The 26,813-nt window shown below is 48.0% G+C and overlaps 1 protein-coding gene across 2 annotated transcripts in view; it reads left to right on the top strand.

Moving 5' to 3' along the window:
* Positions 1–462: 462 nt before the first annotated feature.
* Positions 463–26,813, top strand: part of LOC146081183 (uncharacterized) — a 31,415-nt gene continuing 5,064 nt past the window's right edge. The window contains exons 1-3 of one of the 2 annotated variants that reach the window (XM_083189235.1): positions 463–1,236; positions 2,599–3,145; positions 21,642–22,180. In XM_083189235.1, coding sequence (XP_083045361.1) covers positions 2,605–3,145; positions 21,642–22,180 — 1,080 coding nt within the window. In that variant the 5' untranslated portion in view covers positions 463–1,236; positions 2,599–2,604. The remainder of the gene's footprint in view (positions 1,237–2,598; positions 3,146–21,641; positions 22,181–26,813) is intronic. The other variant, XM_083189236.1, reaches the window with a different exon arrangement.

Raw genomic sequence — 26,813 nt, forward strand, 5'->3', positions numbered from 1 at the left:
CAAGAGTCATACAGATGGGTCCACGCTTATCTGGTAAGCCGGCGCTAAACAGCCGGTGCTGGGACAGGGATGCGCAAACGTCTCACATGCTCGCCCGTCCATTGCCGTGAATAGGGCACGCAAGTGTCTCGCACGCCTGTGAGGAGCCAATCAGATGAGTGTGGCTCCTGTGTATATGGAATCTGTTTTGTGTGTCATAGCGAAAGATAGATAGATAGATAGATAGATAGAGATTTTTTACTTATTCCTCCCTTTGGCTCACTGCATACAACCCACGAACAGTCATTGCTATCTAAACAAGATGTGTTTGTGAAACCCCCCATTGAGGGATGGACTTTATTTAATATAAGGTAAATGAAACAAGTGCTGTCAAATTCCTCCAAAACTTTTTTGCTTTTGCACTTTGCCATGGAAACATTCCAGGATCCTTTGTTCTACCGGTCAGAAACAAAGAAGAGATTCTCCTAGGCGGCATGGAGAGAACCGAGATCCTGAAATGTTCCTTCTTATGCTTTCATTTATATGTAAGCAAACAGAGGGATACTAGATATATACCTATTCCTGGCTCCTGTTTTTATTTTGGTAAGTAAATTATCTCTCCCCACAAAAATGCAGGAAGTGGCCGGGAAATCCAATAGCTTTTGAACAACTTGACTATAGCTGAACCTCAGAGAGAAAAGGGATTTTTTTTTTCAGAAACTTCAGTCTGAAAGGAGAGATTGACTGACTACACAGAGGAAAGCATTCCTGCCCTGGCTTCCATAATTAGGCTAAACCCAGGATTTACATTCACTGGAGTCACTAACACTTAACCTTATTCTTCACTGCTCTGTCAGACTGACAGCATGGGGGATACCCAGGACGCTCTTAATTAAGGCAAGAAGAACTTCAGTGGACTCTACAAAGTGGCAGAGATGGATGTATATTATGCCAATGAAGAAATGTATATGGATGTTTGAAGTAACAAGAACACTGTAGTTATAAAGTAAGTTTCAGAATACTTTAAGCTAGTGAGGGGAGGGTTAATGGGTGGTCTCTGGGAAATTTGAAGCTAATGAAATCCGAGGAATGTTGCACATTACATTCCCCAGCTTGTAGCTTTCTGGAAGAGGTCACTAGGTTGGATAGACCTGAATTCTCTCAACTGATGATCAGTCATTAATTGGATGTAGTATTACAGACGACCTGACTGCTGCAAGACTTTCCAGGATACTCAGCAAGAACGCATCTCTAAAGGTTCGTTCCAGCTAAAGAAAGTGTTCTAATGCCAGATAGCAGACAATTGCAGACACACGTTTTGTATTGCTGAATTCTTTGTATTAGAGCAGAATAGCTGCCATAGCCAAGTGGTTGGGTGGTGTATGTCATTGTGGTTGGGTGGTGTATGTCATTGTGTTGTATGCCATTGTAGTTGTGTAGTATATGCCATTGTGGTTGGGTGGTGTATGTCATTGTGGTTGGGTGGTGTATGTCATTGTGTTGTATGCCATTGTAGTTGTGTAGTATATGCCATTGTGGTTGGGTGGTGTATGTAATTGTGGTTGGGTGGTGTATGTCATTGTGTTGTATGTCATTGTGGTTGAGTGGTGTATGTCATTGTGTTGTATGCCATTGTAGTTGTGTAGTATATGCCATTGTGGTTGGGTGGTGTATGTCATTGTGGTTGGGTGGTGAATGTCATTGTAGTTGGATGGTGTATGCAATTGTGGTTAGGGGGTGTATGCCATTGTAGTTGGATGGTGTATGCAATTGTGGTTAGGGGGTGTATGCCATTGTAATTGGATGGTGTATGCAATTGTGGTTGGGAGTGTATGTCATTGTGGTTGGGTGTTGTATGTCATTGTAGTTGGATGGTGTATGCAATTGTGGTTGGGAGTGTATGCCATTGTGTTTGGGTGGTGTATGCCATTGTAGTTGGATGGTGTATGCAATTGTGGTTGGGGATGTATGCCATTGTGGTTGGGTGGTGTATGTTATTTTCGTTGGGTGTTGTATGCCATTATGGTTAGGGGGTGTATTCCATTGTGGCTAGGGGGTGTATGCCATTGTACCTGGGTGGTGTATGCCATTGTGGTTGGGTGGTGTATGCTAATCTGGTTGGGGGTGTATGCCATTGTGGTTAGATGGGGCATGCCATTGTGGCTGGGTGTTGTATGCCATTGTGGTTGGGAGATGTATGCCATTGTGGTTGGGGGTGTATGCCATTGTGGTTCGGGGATGTATGCCATTGTGGTTAGATGGGGCATGCCATTGTGGTTGGGTGATGTATGCCATTGTGGTTGGGTGGTGTATGCCATTGTGGTTGGGGGTGTATGCCATTGTGGTTAGATGGGGCATGCCATTGTGGCTGGGTGGTGTGTGCCATGCCATTGTAGTTGGGGGTGTATGCCATTGTAGTTGGGTGGTGTATGCCATTGTGGTTAGATGGAGCATGCCATTGTGGTTGGGTGATGTATGCCATTGTGGTTGGGTCATGTATGCCAATGTGGTTGGGTGGCATATGCCATTTAAGAGTCATTTCTAGCATGTTAGTCAGCAGTTATTGTTTTATCAGAGTTTATCTTTTAGTGTATTTACTGTTTGTGTATGTTTTTGCAGGTAACCATGGTGACTTGGTGGTCCAGTGCATGGCTAAGCTGTCTGCTCTTCTTACTTATATGGTATGAAATCCCTGCAGAGCGATGTCCTGGGGGGACACCCTGCAGCAGCACCAGCTCCACAGATAATGACCAGCAGAAGCCTTGTATGGGTGCCAGGTGTAAAACCTCACGCTCCCATAGACACACAGCCAGCAGTGAAGGCTTTTTCCACTTTGGGAGTGCTAGCCATCAGCCCTCAGCTCCAGCAAGAGGTGACTTTTCTGGTGGCGCGGATGCCTGGGCAGGAACTCAACCCCACAGCAGCAATGTCAGCAGGGATTGTAAAGGCATAGAGTGCAGACTGCCCCTGCGGATCCGCTTGAAGTCTCGGGGCAGAGTCTCTTGCACTGGGGAAGGGTGTGCACCTGCGGAAGGGCAGCAGACATTGGTGCATTTATCAGATAGGGCACCTCATTTTATTGGAGAGGCACCAGATCAACAGTACTCGAACTCGGAACTAGGAGGAGCACCACTGGGAGTCCAGCTCACCTGCGACATCAAACCAGGTAAATGTGCAATGTACTCAGCAGCTGACGACACCTTGGAGAATTGGTAGTAACATAGTTAGAGTTTCTGAGATAGCATATATTACTCGTACAGTATATCCTACTCAGTAGTCTGACCTATTGGTTATTTTTTCCAGGTACTGTAACTATTACAGTAGTCTCTTGAAGAGAGTTAAGGACAGAATTTGTTAACGATTTTCTCTCTTGTGGTCTCTATAGATTAGAAAGTATTTTTAGTGTTGGATACTCAGTGCTGATCAGCACTATTAGCAGCATTATTATATTGTGTAGTTATGTGCTGCGCTACATGTGTACAAAGGCTGGTAATTCACATCATAGGCATACTATATAAACACTGTGTAATATACAGGGTAGCCTACCCTCCTGGAATGGCCGGCAGGGTCCCGGAAATCAGGTCCCTCTCCCGGTCCCCGCAAAGCTGGCAATCCTAGGTAGGGAGGGTCCGCGGAACCAAATGCCGCAGATTGCTTCATTGTAGCCATTCCCACCGCTGGGCAAAATACCGGCATTGTTGCGATATAGGCGGTCGCCGGCATCCAGTGGGGGGATGGCATCGGCTGACAGTGAGGGAGGGACGGCACTGTGGAAGGAGCAGGGGCCATGTTGCATTGAGCAGCATGGCCTTTGTTCCGAGACAGTAGAAGTAGACTGTCCTACACAGCCTATTTCCACATTCGATTCTGATGCATCGGGATCAAATTGGGATTGGGTGATGCATAGCATGTGCTATTCCATATTGACTATATAGTCAAAATCGATAGTGCAAATTGCACCATGTGTACACCACATTATACTAATGTGTATAGTACATGTAGCATATATACCCAGTGGCTGTTTCGGAGTTACACTCTAGTCTGTTTGGGGATGGCTCTCAAGATAAGTAACCGCGGATGCATTGGAGCAGGACTCTCCATCTACAGTATGTGCAATTTATAGTTATACACATCTTAGTGAAATCAAAATGATGGAATGTGCGTACAGTGACTGGGTCACAGGCGAAAGTAAGTGACTGTGGGTGTGCAGAGTTGTGGGCTGTGTGGGGTATTGAATATGCAATGATCCTTATGAATTCAGACTGGTCTCTTTCAACTAGCATAGAGCTGGTTAAAAATACCCCCTGACAGTGAGGGCAATGCACGAAGTTACGCCTCATAAATATGGCCAACTCTGAATTTGAGCATTGCGGCAGAATCAGAACTTTTCAGGTAGTTCCCTGCATGCCCCGAAAGAGTAGGCAGCTCTCTCACACTCCCACCCGCTTCCTAGCAAAGTGGACACAATGGGGAGAAAATAACCATGATCCCTGTGCCATACCTAAGAGACAGGACTTAATGACGTGATTCACATCATTAAGTACCAACCCCTGGGGCAGGTCCTAATGACATGACAGCTCGACCCTGCCCCCCCCCCCCCCCCCAGAGTGGCCAGCAGTGTCTCTTCTCCAGGTAAAACAAAGATGAAGCAGCGCTATACCACAATAACGACTGTATGCATCAAATATAATAACAATTTAATGACATAAAATTTACATATAATAACATGCAAATTTAAAAAGGGGGGGACCTGTTGGAGTAATAAAAGTCACCAATGGGGGGTTGATATAACCAGCATTGATCAAAGCTTACGTCCAGATATAGGGAATGTCCGTTGAATAGTTTGCCTGAATCTCCTAATGGTCTCCTGGTTCCAGACCCGTTGGCAGATGATGTTAAATCTCCTCTCCAGGTTATTATGACGCAATGTACTGTGGGACAAATGTGCTTAAGCCTCAACAAGTGATAAAGTGGAGAGCGATAAAGAGTGATAAAGTACCAGCAAGTCAGCTCATAACTGTCATTATCAGAGACTGCATCTGAAATGACAGGAGCTGTGGACATTTGTTCGCACGGAGACCGATGTTTTGTTACTGCCCATGTGCATTTTTGCACATGAGCATATGCAGGGTGCGTGCACCCACTGCAAATACTCTGACCACTGGGTGCACAAACCCAGGGATGTGGGGTGGTGGGTGGCCCCCTTAGCATATGGGAACGCCCATCATACAGATGAATGCACGTTCCACATCTGAAACTGAGAAACAAACTCAAGAAAACAAAGAAAAAATATTCATTGGAGCCAAGGATAATGATCTGACAAGCCCAGGGCAGAATGCTTTCATTTGCTAAACATGCAATAACTACACAATAACATCATAATGCACAGAGATAGTTGGGGAAGGGTCCTGGGAATTGCCCTGTTTTGCATGTGTCAGACAGGCAGGGTCCACATGCTTGGGGCCAACTGGTGGATCACTTGATACATTCCACACGGCAAGTCCAAACTTGAATGTATGTGTCTGAGATCTCAGCGGCTTCATCGTCCAATGCTGAACTGCCGGACTGTAGTCTGATTCATTGTGTGGATCAGGGGCGGATTGGCCCACCGGGAAACCGGGCTGTTTCCCGGTGGGCCGGCATATTTTTAGTGTAAAGGGCCGCCTCCCTCCCTAACAGGGCCGGCCGCGGCATCTCCGTGTATTTTGCCCTGTTTAAAGATGGCCGCGGCCGGCCTCGAGTTGTTCCAAAGTCAAAATGGCCGCGGGAGGGCTGCTGCGCATGCGCGGACGCACGCAGCTCCTCCCGCAGCTATTGTGCAGAGGTGGCCCGGCTGCATCGCGATCGCGGGTGCGCGTGTGACGTCACCGCGCACCCGCCCACTATAATGCTAATGCTGCCTCCGTGGGAAGGCTGAGGAGTGACTGCTTAGGCTAGAGATGGGCAAAACGGATCTTTTCGCGGACCCGGCTCGACCCGGGTCGGTCGCTGAAAAGATCTAGATCCTTTGGTCGGCTCTACGGATCAGTTTGTGCAAAAAAGACAGTTATTTATGGTTTGAGTTAGTGTACCATACCTCCCAACATGACCCTTTCCAGGAGGGACACAATGCTCTGTTTCTGGACTTCCCTCTTAATGTTTGATTGTTATTACCTGTGTGGAAGCACCTTTCTTGCCCATTTACCTGTTTAGAACAGGTAATAGCAATCATTCGTTAAGAGGGAATCCAGAAACAGAGCAAAGTCGTAGGTCAGAGATGGGGAACCTTTTGGCCCTCCAGCTGTTGTTGGACTACACATCCCAGCATGCCCTGCTACAATTTGCTATTTGGCCATGATAACACTGTTGCAGGGAATGCTGGGATGTGTAGTCCAACAACAGCTGGGGCCAAAGGTTCTCTAACCCTGACCTAGGTGGTGCACTTAACATAGATAGTCGTTTGGTCGACTGATCTAGGTCGACATTAGGTCAACAACACTAGATCGACATGCTGAAAGGTCGACGTGGAACAAGATCGACATGGTTATAGGTCAACATGAGGAAGGTCGACAGGTCATAAGGTCGACATGGGGATTTTCACTGTTTTTTGAGCCGACATGTGCCGACAGGCGGTATTTCATGCCCTACCTTCCACTAGGGCATGGAGTGAGATTATAATAGTGTGGCGAGCGAAGTGAGACACTGTGCCCAAAGCATTGCGAGCGATGCGAGGGTCCGATTCTCACTTCCAACTGTGTCCATGTCAACTGTGTTGACATTCGGGTCAAAAAACAGCGAAAACCCCATGTCGACCTTATGACCTTCCTCATGTCATCCTAACGTCCATGTCTACCTTTTCCCATGTCAACCTTTTCCCATGTCGACCTTTCTGCATGTCGACCTAGTGACTGTCTGACCAACGCTTGTCTGACGAACAATCCAGTTCCCAGGACCTGGGTAGAAGTCCCGTATAAAGGGACACGGCGTGTCCCATTTACACTGCCGCTGACAGGGGTCTGACCCGCTGAAGACCCGGGGTTTTGCAGCGGTGTAAAAGGGGTATTAATTTGCTCGTTGCCAAGGGAGACTAAATCATTGCCGAGCCCCCCCTCCCCCCCCCCCAAATGAAAGTTAAAAGAAGGCCCCCTTCCCCTCCAAATTAAAGTTAAATGTACTACACAGCCCAGCAAACAGAGATCTAGTAAAAAAAAAAAAACACATGTGCACTGCCTAATTTATGTCTGTGTGTCTGTGTGTCCATACTTCTACTACACACCTTTCTGTGATACTACTGGTGAACTCAGGTGAAGCAATCTTGAAATGCCTGCCAGTGCCAATGCCTCTGCTCTGCTTAGTCTGCTGTTGATGTGTAGTCACCAGACCTCCCTCAGGGCTTCCAGATTCAGAAGAATCTAGATCTGCACGTGACACAGCAGCAGCAGCAGCAGCACAAGCAGCCAATTAGAAGAAAATATCTCAGCTGCCAAAGGGGGCAGTGCTGAGCTCAAGCAATGCAATGTGCATTGTATTGTATGTAATGCTAAGCGAAACCGATCCGGATCACCATTTTGGGATCGACGGCTCGCTCGTTCTTTTGATGGATCCGTTCAAAAGAACCGGATCGTTCGCGAACGACACATCTCTAGCTTAGGCGGCTATATCAAGAGGAATTGAGCCTGATGGTATGTGGGTCTGTAATAACATATAAGATGCACGATGGGGCTTTGACAAAATGGTAATATCCATACACGACTAAACAGATTTGCTGCTAATCTACAGTATCTCCTGAAAGTGATGCAGGGGTCTGTTTTTGATGACATCACTTTCAAATATGCACTATGGAATGCCTTGCAAATGGAACTCTGTGGTTCATGTGCAATAAGGGGAGTTTAGTTCCCCTCAAGCATCTTTAGGCTGATTTGTGCAAGGGTCTAATGTAATGGAGATGGGGAACAAATAATAACGCAGGGTGGAGGGGTGATATCACTGTCGGCTCTATGATCTTTTGGATCTTGGGGATGGGTAATGACTCACAGTGGGGACGAGTTAAAAGTATTTAAATACATTTTATGGTGGAAGCGTAACAGAATTAACAAGAATTAGTTTTTTTTAGGGTTTTTTTGGGGGGGGGGGGGAACTCCGGGAGACAACGGAGACTCCAGCCGCCGGGCGCTAAGCCCTGAAGGGGCACATCGCCCTGTCACCGGGCACATTTCTCGATCACCGGGCTTCACCCCCGTCCGCACCAGTATCCGCGACAGCCCCCTGACAGACGCTAGCTCTGCAGCTCCGCTGGTTGTTTATCAGGCTGTCCTAAGCAGGCGGTGATAGACAGCTGCCGGCGCTGCAGAGCTAGTGCCTGTCCAGTGAAACTTCAAACCTGCAGCCCCGGGCTCCATGACAGGACGGCGGGCACGACAGGAGGCCTGGAAGGTAGCAGTGGCACGGCAGCTACTGCGGCTCCCAGCACTCAGCTCCAGCGGTGTCACTAAGGTCAGGGGGCTGCTGTTTACCAGGAGCTATTCATGCGCATTACCTAACTGACCCCTCTCTACCTGACCCCCCCCCCTCGTTCTTTGCCTCACCCCCCTCTCTATATGCCTGACCCCTCTGTCTCTGCCTTAGCCCCCTCTCTGTCTCTCTCTTTGCCTGACACCCCTCTCTCTACCTTACCACCACCTCTCTCTGCCTGAACCCCCTCTTTCACCTCTCTCTCTCTGCCTTAACCTCTTCATTCTTTGCCTCACTCTCCTCCTCTCATCCCTCTCTCTGCCTTAGCCCCCTCTCGCTCTCTCTCTCTGCCTGACTCACATTTTTCTACCTTACCCCCCTCTGTCTCTGCCTGAACCCTCTCTGCCTGACACCCCTCTCACCCATCTGACACCTGTTTCTCTCTTTCTCCATGAATCCCTATCTATCATTCTCTCTTTCTCTCCATTGCTCCCCCTATCTCATTTTCCCTCTCTATAGCTATTTTCTTGCCTCCGGGTGTCACGGATGAACTTACGCCACTGAGATACTGTATATGATAATATGCTTATTTTAACCTCTATATCAGTTTTTAACCTTAAGATGTGGGTTTCTAAAACCTTGAAAATCATTTCCAGCCGCAAATATGCTGTGGCAACTCTGCTGTATTATTGGTTCCCATAAATCAGGCTTTCCCACTCTCACAGATACTTCTTCTCAATATAAGGAAAGAGCTGTTATACCTTCAGGATACCACCCACTACCCAACTGAACAGGGCATGTCAGGCGCTTGATGAAGTAATTTGTTCCTTATTTATCTGCCTATTAGAATCTCTCAGAAAGAACAATTTAAAGTAGGGAAATGTGATCTGCAGTTATTCCTTGGGTACTATACGGGGTACTCATACCAAAAATGTAGCCCAAGGTAATTACCTACAATATGTAACTTTATTTGGAATGGAATATCCAGCAGCCTGGCAGTATTTGGGGAGTTTTCTTGCACTCCTCTAATACCCCTTTCACATTGCAGCTGTAACACGGTATATTGCCGTTTTTTTAGTGCTTTAAAACGGTTCCAGCTGCAATGTGAAAGCTACATTGTCAATTTACCGGTTACAGAAAACCGGTATTTTGACACGTGTTAAAAGAAGGATCCTACACGTTTCTGAGCCGTTTTCCCTGCAATCTGAACAGCTCAGAAACGGAATTTGCTACAAATGATACCCACACTTGATCCCCGCCCACAAGCAGGAAAAAAAATTTAAAATGACATTGTATGGCTTTCTATGGGTGAAACGGGTTGAATCTGAAAGGTACAAAACGGTATTTAAACTGCAATATACCTTTAAACCATGCAATATGAAAGGGGTTTAACTGGCTTTTGACCAGTTTTAAGACACGTTTAGAAAATCGGGTTGAAAGCAGGTTTTTGCAATGTGAAAGTGGTATGAGTATGGTCCATTCAATCCATGGACACACCCTGTGTTATTATGTGGTTAGCAGTGAACTGAGTTAATCTTTGCCCAAACCACTGCTGTTCAGTGGAACAGATTGTGGGCATTATGTCCTGACCAGTGAGAGGATTCAAATGTACTGTTAGTATAACTGATGTCCTGCTTATAATAATGCTGATATGTTGCTCAGTATACTGTATATGTTGCTGTTTCATTACTTAATATACTTCATCTCATCTGTGGCACACTATTTTATTCTATTTATCATGGATTTCAGATTTTGACATGCACTAGGTTGGCATTGACAAAAGGTTGACAAATGCATTAAGTTAACATGGCAATGGTTGACACATAAAAGGTCAACATGAATTTTTCACAATTTTTTTCATGCACATAACTTGTTTATTCTACAATTGGAAATGGTAAAAGAGTGCTGAGCAAGGTTATGCAATTACACTAATTGGCGGGTCCATATCCATAGATGTCAACATAACCCGTGTGAAACTCATGTCGACTTTTTCATGTGTCGACCTTTTGTCCATATCGACCTAGTGCTTGTCAATCTTTTTTCCTGTGTTGACACTCTGCGTCCTGTGCCACCCTGTGTAAGTTCTCCATCCCTTCGTTCTCAGACACCCTGAATCTCCCCTCCCAGCATTCTACGCCACCCTCCGACCCCCTCCCTCCCTCCCTGCATCCTCTTCTACCCTGCCACTCTACTCTCACCCCTCGTCACCCCCTAAACACCCTTCATTACCAACCCCTCTCACCCTGCACCAACCCCCTCTCACCCTGTGTCTTCTCATTCCGTTGCATAATGTGAACTTTAGCTTTTTTTTTTAACTCATTCTGTGCGGCATTTTGTGAATTTTGGATCATTCCATGTGGCATAATGTGAATATTGGCTCATAATGTGTACAGGTTTTTCAATAGAAAAAATGTCCCTCTTGTTATGGTGCATAATGTGTTCAAGGGAGGTGGCCCATACTCAGTGTCCCACGGGGCAGGAGTGGGGGCAGTTGGGAGTCCCCCTGTCACCCTCCCCCTGTCTCTATCTCCCCAGCCCCACAGGCTGCAGAATAGACGCTGTACGCATGTGCCTATTGTGCAGCCTGAGGGGCTGGGGACATAGCCAGCAGCTCAGAGAACCACCAGCCATGCCCCCACAGCTGCAAAAAAATGGGCGTGGCCTCGTTGGAATAGGCCACACCCCCATATTGATAGGCCACCCCCCAAAAAACGGGCGCGCCTCCGGCGCGCAACAACTCCTCCCCCCCCTCCCCCTCAGGGCTGCTTCAAGATATTTCCCAGGCTGGTTTTAATTCCCAATCCGCCCCTGGTGTGGATTCTTTCACAGGAACACGGATGACGGCTCCCAATGGAGGAAATGATCAACAGTTTTAACTATATTAATATATTCGAAAAAATACAGGAGGTTAGAGAGGGAGGAAGTGGGGGACACATTGAGCCAAATGCACACGGTCAGATAAATGGGCGATTGTTTAAGGAGAATGAAAATATAGAACATGGATGTTATAGGGGCTTGGGGTGCAAAAGGTAGATTTAAGCCTTACTTCTATGTGATATAAAATATATTATTATTATTATGGCATTTTATTTATAAATTTTGTATTTTTTTAACAGCACCAATTTATTTTTCAGTATTGTACAGAATTTAGCTATGAACACGAAGCATACGGTATATATCTTAAGTCACTTACATATGTGTGCACGCTGGGAAGGAAATTACATCACCGGGTCAGCTGCCCGCCCCCTGCACCCACGTCATGGCCTCATTAGCATGAGAATGCCCATGAAACGCTGGGCGTTTCCATATGTTATGTTCCCAACCACTCGGAAGGGGCAGTGGTGTAAGTTCATCCCAGTTGCCCGGAGGCAAGATAAGTATTGGTGCCCCCCCAAGTAGCTTAATCAGTAAGGTGTCTGTCTCCAGTAAGGTCATGGGATCTAATACAGGTTGTGACACTTGCAAAAATGATGTTATAAGGGGGAGTCAGCCACATTAACAATATCAACTGCTTTCAATTAACTGATTCAAATTCGAAGGGGATCAGGAGCCCGGTGGCAGATGACTTCATTGCCTCCCAGAGTTCTGCCTCTGGGAAGGGGGTTGGGATCGTTTGGTCTACAGCATGTTGGTCGACAAGCATTAGGTCGACCCCGTTAGGTCGACATGGGGAAAGGTCAGCATGGGACAAGGTCAACATGGGTTTAAGTCGACAGGTCAATAGGTTGACACAAGCATTAGGTCGACACTGTCTAGGTCGACAGTCAATAGGTTGACATGGGATTTTTCACTTTTTTTGACCCGAATGTCGACACAGTCTCCAGTGCACCGCATCCCCTCGCATCGCTTGCCATGCTTAGGGCACGGTGCCTCGCTGCGCTCAGCAAATTTTTTATCCTCCCAGACTCCCACAATGCCCTAGTGGATGGTAGGGCACGAAATACTGCCCGTCGGCACATGTCGTCTCAAAAAACAGTGAAAACCCCATGTTGACTGTCGACCTAATGCTTGTGTCGACCTAATGACCTGTCGACCTAAACCCATGTCGACCTAGACCCATGTTGACCTTGACCCATGTCCACCTAATGGTGCCGACCCAATGCTTGTCGATCAACATACTGTGAACCCAATGACCGTATCTCCTGGAAAGATGGGCAAGTTTGGAGGAGGCATCCAGGAAGTGGACAAGCACACAGTACATTATTCACTGCTGATGTAGAGTCAGTCCTGTGTGGTGAGCATAGCATCGCATTACTTCATCATGCACACGGCCAATATCAAACATAGGCAACTACAGACAATGCAGAGCCAGAGACATCTCAGTCACTGGTCTACATGACATGAATGTAACTAGTCTGCAGTGGGCATCATCACAAGATAACGTGTCAGTAAGAACGTTGGCTATATAATTATCTTCGTGTTCAGAAGTATCTGTCGCAGAAAGAATAGGACTGGTTAAACATCGCACTGACAATGGTGACAGGAATTAATTAAACCAAAGTGTACAGAGCTGGGGGTGCTGGCCCGTGAGATGGGACACAGTGCTAAAGACTGATTCTGCATCCTGCAGATGGCTGAATATTTTAGTCTGACCCGAACCCACCAGCTGTTGTCACACATTATAGCTGAAGCCCTAACAATTCACTGCAGACCAGACCCTTTAGATCAGGCATGTCCAAACTATGGCCCTCCAGATGTTGCATCCCTCCCAACAGTCCCGATTATCAGGGCCTGTCCCGCTGTCCCACCCGCGGGCAGCAGTGTCCTGCGGTGTGGGGGGGCTGTTGGGAATCCCCCCGTCAGCTGCTAAGCAGCGGGGAATAAACACTGTGCGCATGCGCACAGCGTCTATTCCCGCAGCCAGGGGGCTGGGGGCATGGCTAGAGGCTCACAGAGCCTCTGGGTCATGCCCCCATAGCGGCAAAATGGGGGCGTGGCCTCCCGGGAGAGTCACGAGTATAGGCCACGCCCCGAATTAGGTCACGGCCCCCCGGAAATTTCGGCACGCCTGCGGCGCGCAGCAGCAGCTTCCCGCCTGCTGTACTCGCAAAGTTGGGAGGTATGGATGTTGTGAAACTAAAAGTCCCATCATGCCTTGCCACAGTTTGCTATTAGGGAATGCTTAAATGATTGCAAGGCATGCTGGGATGTGTAGTTTCACAACAGCTGGAGGGTCGCAGTTTGGACATGCCTGCTGTAGATGATCGGTGATGCATACTGTATATATGTACTTGGACCAAGTGATTGTCAACTTAGACATTGCCTACCATTAATACCGTAACCCACAGTGACACAGCCAGGGAGTGCAGAGAGACTCCACCCACTTTACCTCAGACCTTTTCCTCAGATGCGCGCTGGAGTCCCACCTCTGTTGGGATGTATGCAGATACACTGTCACTTGCTCATTTTTTGTTGGTTTGGTTTTTACCAACGTTTCAGTGTCCATGTTGACTGTATCGAAATTCGGGACAAAGAAAAAGGTAAAAAACCCCATGTCGACCTTTTGACTGTCAACCTTCCCCATGTCGACCTAATGCTTGTATTGACCTAATGACCTGTCTACCTAACTCATGTCGACATTCAGTCTTGTCAACTTTCCTGCATTTCGACCTTAATGCATGTCGACCTAGTGGTGTCGACTTAATGCTTTTCGAGCAACTTGCTGTCTACTCAATGACCCATACCCAATCCATTGTATGCAATGCAGGATCAATTAAGGGCAACTTACATTCAAGTCTGCACCATCCCCTATATAGGTATCCTCTGAGATATAAATAATGTAGTGGGATTTCTTCTTGTAGTGATGATCTGGTCAATCCTTGGAGATATCTGGTTGTACTGTACATATGTGTCCTCATACAACTAGCCTCAATACACCATGTGAGATCCCTGGCATGAGTGTACTGCCAGGTCCGGTGTAACTCTACTATGTTTCGCACCATTTCCCCCAAAAAATGTATGTTGGTGCAATGTGACGATACCAGGATGCACCAAGAGAGACTGGAGCAACAGGCCCCGGTTTCCGGCAACGCCAGCCAGCAACCACCGCCACCCCACCAAGTCCCTCACCCCGAATGCCTCTGCATCTCAATTGAATTTACAATGCATACCTCCCAACTTGTGTCCGGATGAAATAGGGACACTCGCGCGGCGAAGCCGCGCGAGCGCCCGAAAAGGGGGCGGGGCGTATGCAAATGAGGGCGCGGCTTATGCTAATTAGCCGCGACCTCATTTTCATACGAGAATAGACGCTGTGCGCATGCGCACAGCGTCTATTCTACTAGATTGGGGGGTCTCCCAACTGCCACCCCCCGCAGCGGGACAATGCCTGCCGCGGGTGGGACGTCGGGACAGGACCCGAAAATCGGGACTGTCCCGACGGAATCGTGACAGTTGGGAGGTATGACAATGCGATGTTCAGTCTATGGACCATTGGGAAACTGCACGACTGATAATAATAAGCGAGTAGACTAGAATGCGGGCCTGTGTTTGCAGCATAACTTGCTATTAAGGTCCATACACACTGGGTGACTATGCTCAGCATGTATGGACAGCGATGATTGCATCAGTGTATACACAGTGAGGGGCTTTCCCCCTGCCCGGCGCCAACGGAGGGGGGAAGATGGCGTTGCATAGCGCAGCGCTATGCAGAGCGTCCTGAAAGTCGCTCATCTGCTGGTAATACCAGCAGATGAGCGGCTTTCCCGGCGATGTTGCGGGAGCGCGCAGCAGCGCTCATCGCCGGACCATACACACTGGGCGGCTTTGAGCTGAAAGCTGCTCAAAGCTGCTGTTTTGAGCTGCTTACAGCTCAAAGTCGCCCAGTGTGTATGGGCCTTTCCACAGCCTTCAGCTTTTATACCTAGCAGGAAATAGGTTACATATTTACAGAATTGTTACTAATACTTGTGTGCCCCGCTGCGCCCTGAAATTGTTAGTTACTTGATTGTTTCTGATGTGACTAGCATTATATGTCCAGCAGGCATTTCCTTTTCCTTAAAGTGCCCACATTAATTCGGAGAGAAAACACTCCAAATTGAAGAATTTATCTTCCATGTGAATTTATCTTCCATTCCTCTGTCTGATCCTCTCTCCTACAGCTGTTTCTTTATGAGACTGCATTAGTATTTCATTACCTACACAGCGCTCTGTTCTGCATTATCTTATGTGTCCGGGGAACTCGGCAACTGGATGTAACATTTGCTGAAAGGCAGCTTTATGTATCAGAGTATCAAATTGCTTTCCCCGGGGTATGTTCCTTGTGATGTAGTGAGTGATTGTTGTTTAATGTACTACTTTACATTGGCTGGTATGTCACTAGACAGGATTAGACAGTGAGGATATGAGAGGGAGAGAGGGAGAGAGAGAGAGAGAGAGAGAGAGAGAGAGAGAGAGATGTCTATCACTTCTTAATTGATGCTGACTGCCAGTGGTCAGAGTAGAATAAATTCAAAATGTAAATTATTTTATAAATGGCTACTCTATCAATGGTCACATATTACATAGAAAATCTCCATTTAACAGCCATATATTGCAAATATACATCTATTGGCAACAAAATATATCATATATATACTCCCATTGCCAGCCATGTATTGCAGATATACTCCCATTGTCAACCATATATTGCATTTACTAGTTAAAAGCCTGTCAAAATGACAGCTTAGTCCCTATCTGCTCCTACCTCCAATCTTCACTGCTCCCTCTCTCCATATGCAGCAAGTTTGAAACATATAATTTTTCTTTCCCTTTCTGGTACTTGTGTATTATCACGGCACCCGAATTTAGTACATACGCAAACGTAGTGAAATCGCATTGCATGCCGTTATGGTATGGCATGCGATGCGATTTTGACGCTTATAATGGCATTTAATGTACTATAGCATTAAATTACATATAATGTAATTTATTAATGCCCCCCCCCCCCCCCCCAACCTTTTCATACCCCCACTATCCACGTCGGCGTGGAGATGATTTTATATAGTGTGGCGAGCGCAGCGAGCCACCGAGCCCGAAGCGTAGCGAGCCCCGCGAGGGGATGCATATTATTTAACATGTATTACGTGTCCCCTCGCGGGGCTCACCACGCTTCGGGCTCGAAGACAGGATCGCCAAACCCCGAAACATAGATCACTTTGGATTAAAAGGTCAAAAGGTCTACACAAGCAAAAGCTTCACAGGGAAAAGGTCGTTATGGGGCAAGGTTGACATGAGTTTTCACGTTTTTTTTTTGTCTATGACGACATAGGTTAACGCGGACACTGTATAAGTGCACTGCATAGCCTCGCATGGCTTGTGCATTTTGGACATATATTGTCCCTATAGGCACACTGGGACGATAAGGTACGACGAAGTCTGTTTCAATTTTTTTTTTTATGAAAAACTCATGTCGGGCTTTTGACCATGTCGACTTTTTGATCTTGTTCATGTGTCGACCACTTTTGGTCATTAGGTTGACCTAGACACTGTTCGAACCAATGAGCGCATACAGCCTTGCCAATCACTAGGAACTAGTGGCAGTTCTGAGGCATAGGACACCCTGTACCTCAGTGGTGTCAGTAATCCCTACTGTCTTGATAAGTTTCATGAATTGCCATAGTAAGACAATAATGTATCCTGGGTCAGCTCCTCTACCCACTTCACATGTGATGTCATTATATCAGCAAGTTGGGGCCAGTATGATGAGGCTGAGGGCCCCCAGGGTTGCACTGGGTGTCTCTCATTATAGGCACCTGTACAGCAACAGTGCCACTTATTTATATATTTACAGTTTCTTATATAGAGCAGCAGATTGCATTGCGTTTTACAATTGTAGACAGTGATAAATTAAACAGACAGACGTGGAGGTAAGAGGGCCCTGCTGCAAGCTTACAATCTATAGGGATTTCTCCGCATTGTGCCCTGGTGATGGTACTGGTACTGCTTCCACATCCCTAGTTACCACAATGGCTGTCTCTGCTGTGTGTAAGGGGGTGATGTATCGAGCATTGGAGACAGGTAAATTAACAAATAATCAGCTTCTAGCTTGATACATCTCCACCTAAGGTCCTTGTTCAGATCTGATCGCAGTACAAATTTGTTCACAAAATGGCAAAAACCATGTGCACTGCAGGTGGGGCAGATGTAACATGTGCAGAGAGTTACATTTGGGTGGGGTGTGTTGAAACTGAAATCTAAATTGCAGTGTAAAAATAATGCAGCCAGTATTTACCCTGCACAGAAACAAAATAACTAATAACTCCCCCAAATCTAGTTCTTTCTGTACATGTTACATCTGCGCCACCTGCAGTGCACATGGTTTTGCCCATTTTGAGAACAAATTTGTACTGCGATCAGATCTGAATAAGGGCCTAAGTGTCTTTAAAGAAAAAAAGGAAGGAATGTGAAAAGAATAAAAATGTACAACGAGCAAAGAAGAAATAAAAGGAAGTAAATGGTTTGTGGATGCACAGAATACTCTCACAATTGCCAATATACCAGCAGCTAAAATCACATTAGTACCATTGTGTTACTTTTGCTGGTTTTCCTGGTACTTGCAGTCTGGGGTATTATAGCACCATCCCAAGTATCTGATCTGCCACTGATATAATTAGGAATGCAACTGTTCACTGCGTGTTGTGTTTAAAACATATGTTCATAATAGCCTAAGGGACCACAAGCGCACAGATGTTCCCCATCTCTTTAACGTTCAATTAGATGGTCACTTAATGCTAGGATTACATTGTAGGAAGCTCATAGCTAAACTATGTGCGCTGTTTAGTATGAATTAGTATCTTCAGCGTTTGAAGCTAGAGTCGTCCACTGGAATAAATTCCCCCAATGATTTATGGCAGACTAATAATAATAGGCAACATCGGAGAAAAAAGATCCAGGGGCACCTCTTTGGTTTGATGTCAACGCAATGGTCACACATAGGAGAGTGCTACAGATTGGAGGGTACACGGTAATTTATGAGGGAGTGGCTGTTAAAATTTTTGGTATTGACATCACACATCTGCATCTCTGCACTCACACAGCTGCACCTCTGCACTCACACAGCTGCATCTCTGCACTCACACACCTGGATCTCTGCACTCACACAGCTGCATCTCTGCACTCACACAGCTGCATCTCTGCTCTCACACAGCTGCATCTCTGCACTCACACAGCTGCATCTCTGCACTCACACAGCTGCATCTCTGCTCTCACACAGCTGCATCTCTGCTCTCACACAGCTGCATCTCTGCACTCACACAGCTGCATCTCTGCACTCACACAGCTGCATCTCTGCACTCACACATCTGCATCTCTGCACTCACACAGCTGAATCTCTGCACTCACACAGCTGAATCTCTGCACTCGCACACCTGCATCTCTGCACTCGCACATCTGCATCTCTGCACTCACACAGCTGCATCTCTGCACTAGTCCACACAGCATAGTTTATGGCCCGATTAAAACTTGCTCAGATGGCCGCAAATTTGCTTGGAGGCCAATTATGGGTTAACTGCACATGTGTACTGGGTGCAGTGTGTATGCACAATGCCCGGCGGCGATCAAGTCCTGAAACTATTTGTGTTCGCTGGCCATATGCATGGTGATTGACATGTAGGGGGTGGCAGGAAAAATGCAGGCGTGCCTAAGCCTGTTAGGGGATGGAGTGTGACATCAGCAGCCCTGATGTGCCTTTTTTTCCTCGCAGCATGTCCTGAGCTACGCGGAACATGCAATTACTTGTGGCCAGTGTAAAAATTATGGTACCTGTGTATTTTGGCGGCGCCCATCGCATCGCATACCATAACGCATACGATGGTATGCGATGCGACGCGATATCGTACGATACTGCACGATGGCATACAATTTTGAAATTGTATGCCATTGTACATGGCATACAATGCCATACGATGCGATGTAATGTGATTAAACATTGTATAAGCACCCTAATGGGTGCTTATACAATGTTAAGCACCCTATTGGGTGCTTACAATGTTAAATGCACCCCCACGCCACCCCCCCACTATAAACGTGAACCCGAAGCGTGGTGAGCGCAGCGAGCCCGCGAGGGGCGGCGGTACGCGTCCTACGACCTTTTCATACCCCCACTATCCACGTCGGCGTGGAGTTGAGAATAGAATAATGTGGCGAGCGCAGCGAGCCACCGAGCCCGAAGCGTGGCGAGCGCAGCGAGCCCCACGAGGGGACGCGGATACCTGTGAAGCCCGCGAAGGGACGCGTTTACCTGTGAAGGTATCCGCGTCCCCTCGCGGGGCTCGCTGCGCTCGCCACGCTTCGGGCTCGCTGCGCTCGCCACACTATTCTATTCTCAACTCCACGCCGACATGGATAGTGGGGGTATGAAAAGGTCGTAGGATGCGTACCACCGCCCCTCGCGGGCTCGCTGCGCTCGCCACGCTTCTGGTTTACGTTTATAGTGGGGGGGTGGCGTGATGGTGCATTTAACATTGTAAGCACCCATTAGGGTGCTCAAAAGCACCCTTTAGGGTGCTTATACGATTTTTAATCGTATAGGGCAGTGGTGGCCAACCCGTGGCTCTAGAGCCTCATGCGGCTCTCCCCCTTGTAAAGTGTGGCTCCTGCTCCCACTGCTGCCCTCCGCCCACCAATTGTCCCAGTCCCCCCTGCTGCCGGTTCCCTGAATCCCTTCTCCTTTTGAGGGGAGGAGAGTGCGCATCACGCATCTCTCCTGCCCCTTACTGTGCATCCTTGTGAGTGGGCCGTCCGCCAATCAGAGCTCGCGGGCCAGCAGCCAATCTGGAGCCGGCCAGCGAGCTTTGATTGGTGGACGGCCCAGTCACAGGGAAGTGAGGGGGAAGGAGACGCGCGGTGTGCTGTGCTGTGCTCTGCTCTCCTCCCATCGGTGACATGACAGGAGGACTGCAGGGCGACACCAGACTGTCCTCTCCCTGCCCGGCAGAAGCAGAAACAATGGTGAGTGCTGCTGCTGGGAAATTTGCACTGTGGGGGCATAGCAGTTTGTGGCACTGTGGGGGCATAGCAGTTTGTGGCACTGTGGGGGCATAGCAGTTTGTGGCACTGTGGGGGCATAGCAGTTTGTGGCACTGTGGGGGCATAGCAGTTTGTGGCACTGTGGGGGCATAGCAGTTTGTGGCACTGTGGGGGCATAGCAGTTTGTGGCACTGTGGGGGCATAGCAGCTTTCTGGCACCGTAGGAGCATACCCGGCACCGTGTGGGGGGCATATGTGTATCTGGCACTATTGGGGGAATATGTATATATGACACTGCACTATTGGAGGCATATTTGTATCACACCCACCCAAGGGGTCAAAATAGACCAAGCCCTTTTCTTGGCGCATGCGCCTTCGGCGCGGGCATGATGTCGGCTCTTTAGCTTGACTACCAATATATTTTGGCTCTTTACCTCTGACCGGTTGGCCACCCCTGGTATAGGGGGTCAAAATCGCGTCGCATCGCATGCCATCGGGTACATGGCATGCGATGCGATACGTTCATCGTACGACGGACATCGGGGGCGCCGCCAAAATACACAAGTACCAAAATTATTTGGTGGTGAGCCTGTAACAATGGATTTTGGACATATTTGCACAGGATCCTGGCCAGTGTGAAAGGGGTAAGGGTACTCACCTGGGTTGCCGGTCCTCGGTGCGTGCTGTCAGGATGGGGATCCACACAGGTGGCGGCCGCAGATGACAGGACAAGCAGCGTATGTAGATGACGCAGCTGGTGAGCTGTGTCATCTGCACCCGCCGTCTGACCTGTCATCAGAGCACGCCGCCTGTGTCGATCCTGCCCTGCCCCGAGGACCAGCAACCCAGGGTGAGTACTCTCCGCCGCAATACACCTCCTGCCCGTCTCCATCCCGCCTCCTCCCCACCTCCTTCCCACACTGGAAAATGCAGGGACTTTTCTGGTGTGAAAGGGGCCAACCCGGGAATGCCCCAGCATGATCCCTGGGCCATATTCCAGGATGGGTCCCTGCATTTTCTGGTGTTAAAGGGGTATAAACTGAAAGCTGGCTGCTGTGAATTTGCAGCTGCGTAAACAGGTCTGAATTGGGCCCTTACAGGCTTATCCTTTAGCAATGTCAAAGAGAGCAGCTATTGAGACAATGCTGTCAAGATGATGATGATGATGATGATGATTCAAAGCATCATGATAGCAGGCCAATATGTGTAAGTAGAAGCACAGTATGTACATTTATGATAAATAAGCATTTAATGACAGATTTCCTCATAATGTTTATGTGTTTTAGGGGAAAATGAAGTTCCTTCAGAAGATGCGCTGATCCTTCAGCTGCAACTGGCCAAAGGACAAGAGAAGTTTGTTGAGTCACTGAAGATCCAACAAAAGACAATAACGGAACTGCAGCAGAAACTTTCTGAACAGCAGAGCTTACTGGTAAACCAACAGCGAGAGATCATAGAGCAGCAGAGGAGGATGTATGAACAAATGGACATCATTAAAGGCCAGTACAGCATCCTCTTTGACACCGTCAAACATATGTCCTTCCAGAGCTTGCAGGAGGACATCCAGCAGTATTTTGAGGCTCACCTTCAAGGATTGCAGAGCCAGGTCCGAAACCACCTCCAGAAAACCTACTCTGTACACAAGATGGACGTGGATGCCAAAGTGATGGATGTGGGAAGGCCGCCGCCCGATTGTGGCATTTGTGAAAGTGATGAGTTTTGCAATTTCCAAAAGACACCTCCTCAGTGCGAAAAGTGCACCCTGTGTCCTGCTGGGTTCTTCCAACTGTCAGATTGTTCTGAAAACATTGACCGCATTTGCCAGGTGAGGAATCCCTGTGTAATTGACATGTTATCAAGCTGACTAGTGATTTATGTTGTCAACAAAAAAAAAAAAAAAAAAACATCACATTTCATATTTGGAACTATTTTCTTGCCACTTCCCAGGTAGGGGACAGGGTGAGTGTGCAGGCACAGGTCAGGTAGGGGACAGGGTGAGTGTGCAGGCACAGGTCATGTAGGGGACAGGGTAAATGTGTGGGCACAGGTCATGTAGGGGACAGGGTTATTGTGTGGGCACAGGTCATGTAGGGGCAGGGTGAGTGTGCAAGAACAGGTTAGGTAGGGGACAGGGTTATTGTGTGGGCACAGGTCAGGTAGGGGACAGGGTGAGTGTGCAAGCACAGGTTATGGGAGGGCATATGGTAAGTGTGCAGGCACAGGTCATGTAGGGATGAGTGTGCGGGCACAGGTCAGGTAGGGATGAGTGTGCGGGCACAGGTCAGGTAGGGGACAGGGTGAGTGTGCAAGCACAGGTCAGGTAGGGGACAGTGTGAGTGGGCAGGCACAGGTCAAGTAAAGGAGAGGGTAAGTGTACAGGCACAGGTCATGTAGGGTGTGAGTATGGGTTAACAGGTCAGGTAAGGGACAGGGTAAGTGTACAGGTACAGGTTATGTAGGGTGTGAGTATGGGTTAACAGGTCAGGTAAGGGACAGGGTAAGTGTACAGGCACAGGTCAGGTAGGGTGTGAGTGTGTGTTAACAGGTCAGGTAGGGGACGTGTGTTATTATACTGTGTTGCTAAATCTTGCAGAATTCATCATGGCAGTTTGCTATCAAAAGCTACAAATGTGCATCTGATGTAAATCACAATGATAAAGGATATTACAGTATATAATTTATTTATCGCTTGTGCAGATGTATCATCATACACTAGCGGTTCGATCCCATTAGGTCCGAAGGGTGCGAGGTGCCATTCGGGTGCCGTTTTCATGCATTTAAAAGCTGAAAACATCACCCGAATTAAGCCGATCTCACACCCTTCACACTTGCGAATCATTTGCACGGAATAGGATCAACCCCTATTACTGTAACCACACTAAATAGTCCCTCTTGGCACACCTGGTTTCTATGTGACTCTGCTGCTACTGGGCGTCTTTTTCACCTGATAATGGAGTAAATTTACTAAGATAGGAGTTCTATTGAAGATAAGATGTTGCCCTTAGCAACCAATCAGATTGCTCGCTAAATAAATAAGAAGTAGAAACTGATTGGCTGCTATGCTATCTTCAATAGATCTCCCATCTTAGTAAATTTACCCCATTATCGGGTAAAAATGTATCAATGAAGTTTTCTGATGCATCACATTATGTCAACCCCCCCCCCAATTCGGGGAAAAGCGTGTAAATGAGAAGTCAGTCCAGGCCGACTCTTCATTATGAATGGCAGAAAAATAATTTGATGGTCAGCGCATGTGAGGGGATGTGTTTCTGCTTCAGGTGCGGGGGGGGGGGGGGGCGGGCGTTTACATGTTAGCTAGGCTGGGGACATACGCAATCTAGGAAACGTGTCTGAATCAGGCTCTAAGACACATTTTTGTGTGAAAAAGATGCTGGTGCTAGCAGAGTTGCCCAGGACCCTGCACCTCACTCACACCATGGGGTGACATGTAAGGGGATGAAATATTTATAAGTCTGAAATCGCACGGTTTCCAAAACTCACCTATAATGTAATAGGATGCAAAATGCGGTAAAAATCACAGTTTTTGCCGTGAAAATCGCACATTTTGACCTGTCAATTTTTTTTCTCCAACTTCAATTCGTATCCAGATGTTTTTCATAGTAATAGGTGTTTTATGTAATTATGCAATTCTGAAAATTTTTGAAGTGAAAATGTTTTTCATTTAATGGACCCTTATAGGCCTTTAACCCCTCCGGTGGTATGGAAATTGTTCGGGCTGAGCTGCACTATAGTAACGGGCTCTCCCGAGAAATTTCCGGACATCCCAACATAAAGAAAGGGTTACCACTGGTGCACCGCCATCCCCCTGTCACTGATCCCCCCTTGCCGATCCTCCCCATCACCGCCCCGTCGTCGATCCTCCCTGTTGCTGCTTGGGGAGGGTCAGGGCCGCTAGGGGAGGTTTGGCTGTGCCCGAACACCCGAGCGCTCCAGAATACCCCTAAGCGGCCCCGAACTTCTCCAAGGGGTCGCAAACAGCCAAAGCTGGCAGCAGCAGCCCTAGGGGAGCAGGGGCTGCTGCAGAAGGCAGCGACTGCCCCTTCTGTGGTGAGTATTTCTTGGGCAGGACAAACCTGCCCTTCTAGGTTTGTCCTGCCACAGGAAAATCCACCTCTCAAGGGGTTATGGGTCCACTTAGGAGAGTTTCCGAATCCTGCGCCCCCCTCCCCCACTGCAGAGAACGGGCAGGGGCTGCCTCCCTGCCCCCACTCCCTGCTCCCACTCAGAACATGTTGCTCAGTGCATTGTGCTGAGTGGGGAAATCATATATATATATATATATTGCACCCTCTGCAATTTTTTTACAGGGGTGTGGCCACACTCCTTCCACTGGCCACACCCTCCCACTGACCACGCCCTCCTTTACAGGGGTCCGGCGGCACTTTCAGCGCCACTGGTTATATTCAGAAAGTCATAGGGGGGTATGCAATCTGTGTCGTGCTCCCGCAGCCATCTCCCAACGGGGGAGATGGCTGCGGGGCCCTCTTCAATGCTGTCTTCCAACAGCATTGAACAGGGGTTCTGCGCAGAACGAGCCCGACATCACAAGCTGTCAGGCTCGTTCTGCCGAGAAAAGCCGGAAATAGGCGAGCTCCCGGCCGGAGCTCGTCTATTTCCGTCGTCAGCTCGCGGCCACGCCCCTTCTCGCCGCTCGGCGGCCAGGACATTGAATCCTGACTGCTGAGCTCCAGGCGAGCAAAACGAGAATGGGACAGGGGCACGGCTGTCGTGCTAGCTCGACAGCTGTGCCCCTGACATTGAATACCCCCCATAAGCTTTCCAACGACATATCATAATGCATGAAAACATCAGAAATAGCATTGACTCTCATGACACCACCCTTAAGGGGTCGTCCGATTAAACCCACCTTGGAACTTAGATTGTTCCTTAAGATGATAAGGCAGTGTGCAAAGTTTGAAGACGATTAGTTAAAACGTACGAAAGTTATACATAGGTCTAGTCTAGTACACTATAAAAGTCTAGTCTAGTGCATTATTCAGCAACAGAGGATTTGCGAGCACCGATATGCAGGCAGAAAGACACTAGCAGCAATATTCATAGGCTTTAGGATTACTATCTTACAGAGAGACAAATGCATTTCAGAGTATGAAATCAAATACAATGTCATACCCATGGGGACCCAATGATCTGTTTGACCAAATTCATTACCACCAAGCAGGAGGGTGTGATAAGAGGATAGTCCCACCCAATATGGTAGAATGAGCCTTTGGCTCGTGAATATCCCCAGCAGAGACAATCTATATACTTGGAGTATTTGCAGATCATGCCTGGGTATCTACACCACATAGTTAAGACTTTAAATTTGCTATGAAGGTCTCAAGTCAAGGCCAGAAGAACAAACGGTACTTGTGGAGTATCACGGCTCCCATCGTATGGCATCGTATGCCATATGTAGTGGCATACGATGGCATACGATGCAATGCGATGTTTTACCGATTTTTAAGCATTTTTGCTCAAAAATCGTATGCCATCGCATGGCATCGTATGCCATATGTAGTGGCATACGATGCGATACGATGTTTTACCGATTTTTGAGCATTTTTGCTCAAAAATCGTATGCCATCGTATGCCATATGTAGTGGCATACGATGTCATACGATGCGATACGATGTCTTACCGATTTTTGAGCAAAAATGGTCAAAAATCGGTAAAACATCGGATAACATCGTATGCCATATGTAGTGGCATACGATGTCATACGATGCGATACGATGTTTTACCGATTTTTGAGCAAAAATTGTGAAAAATCGGTAAAACATCGCATGGCATTGTATGCCATCGATGCAATACGATGTTTTACCGATTTTTGAGCCATTTTAGCTCAAAAATCGTATGCGATCGCATCGGATGCCATACGATGGCATCCGATGCGATGCGATGGCACCCGATTTTGCACTGAAATGCATCAGAATGCATTGAAATGTGTATTAAAGTAGTGAAATGCCCCCAAATGCCATTTTTCATAGTGCACCACCCCCACTATCAACGTCAACCCGAAGCGTGGCGAGCGCAGCGAGCCCGCGAGGGGCGGCGGTACGCGTCCTACGACCTTTTCATACCCCCACTATCCACGTCGGCGTGGAGTTGAGAATAGAATAGTGTGGCGAGCGCAGCGAGCCACCAAGCCCGAAGCGTGGCGAGCGCACGCGGATACCTGTAAAGCCCGCGAGGAGACGCGTATAGCTGTGAAGGTATCCGCGGCCCCTCACGGGGCTCGCTGCGCTCGCCACGCTTCGGGCTCGGTGGCTCGCTGCGCTCGCCACACTATTCTATTCTGAACTCCACGCGGATAGTGGGGGTATGAAAAGGTCGTAGGACGCGTACCGCCGCGTACCGCCGCGTACCTCGCGGGTCGTAGGATGCGTACCTCGCGGGCTCGCTGCGCTCGCCACGCTTCGGGTTGACGTTGATAGTGG

This window comes from Crinia signifera, chromosome 5, assembly GCF_055691185.1.
Source record: "Crinia signifera chromosome 5, ASM5569118v1, whole genome shotgun sequence".
In the NCBI taxonomy this organism is placed as follows: domain Eukaryota; kingdom Metazoa; phylum Chordata; class Amphibia; order Anura; family Myobatrachidae; genus Crinia; species Crinia signifera.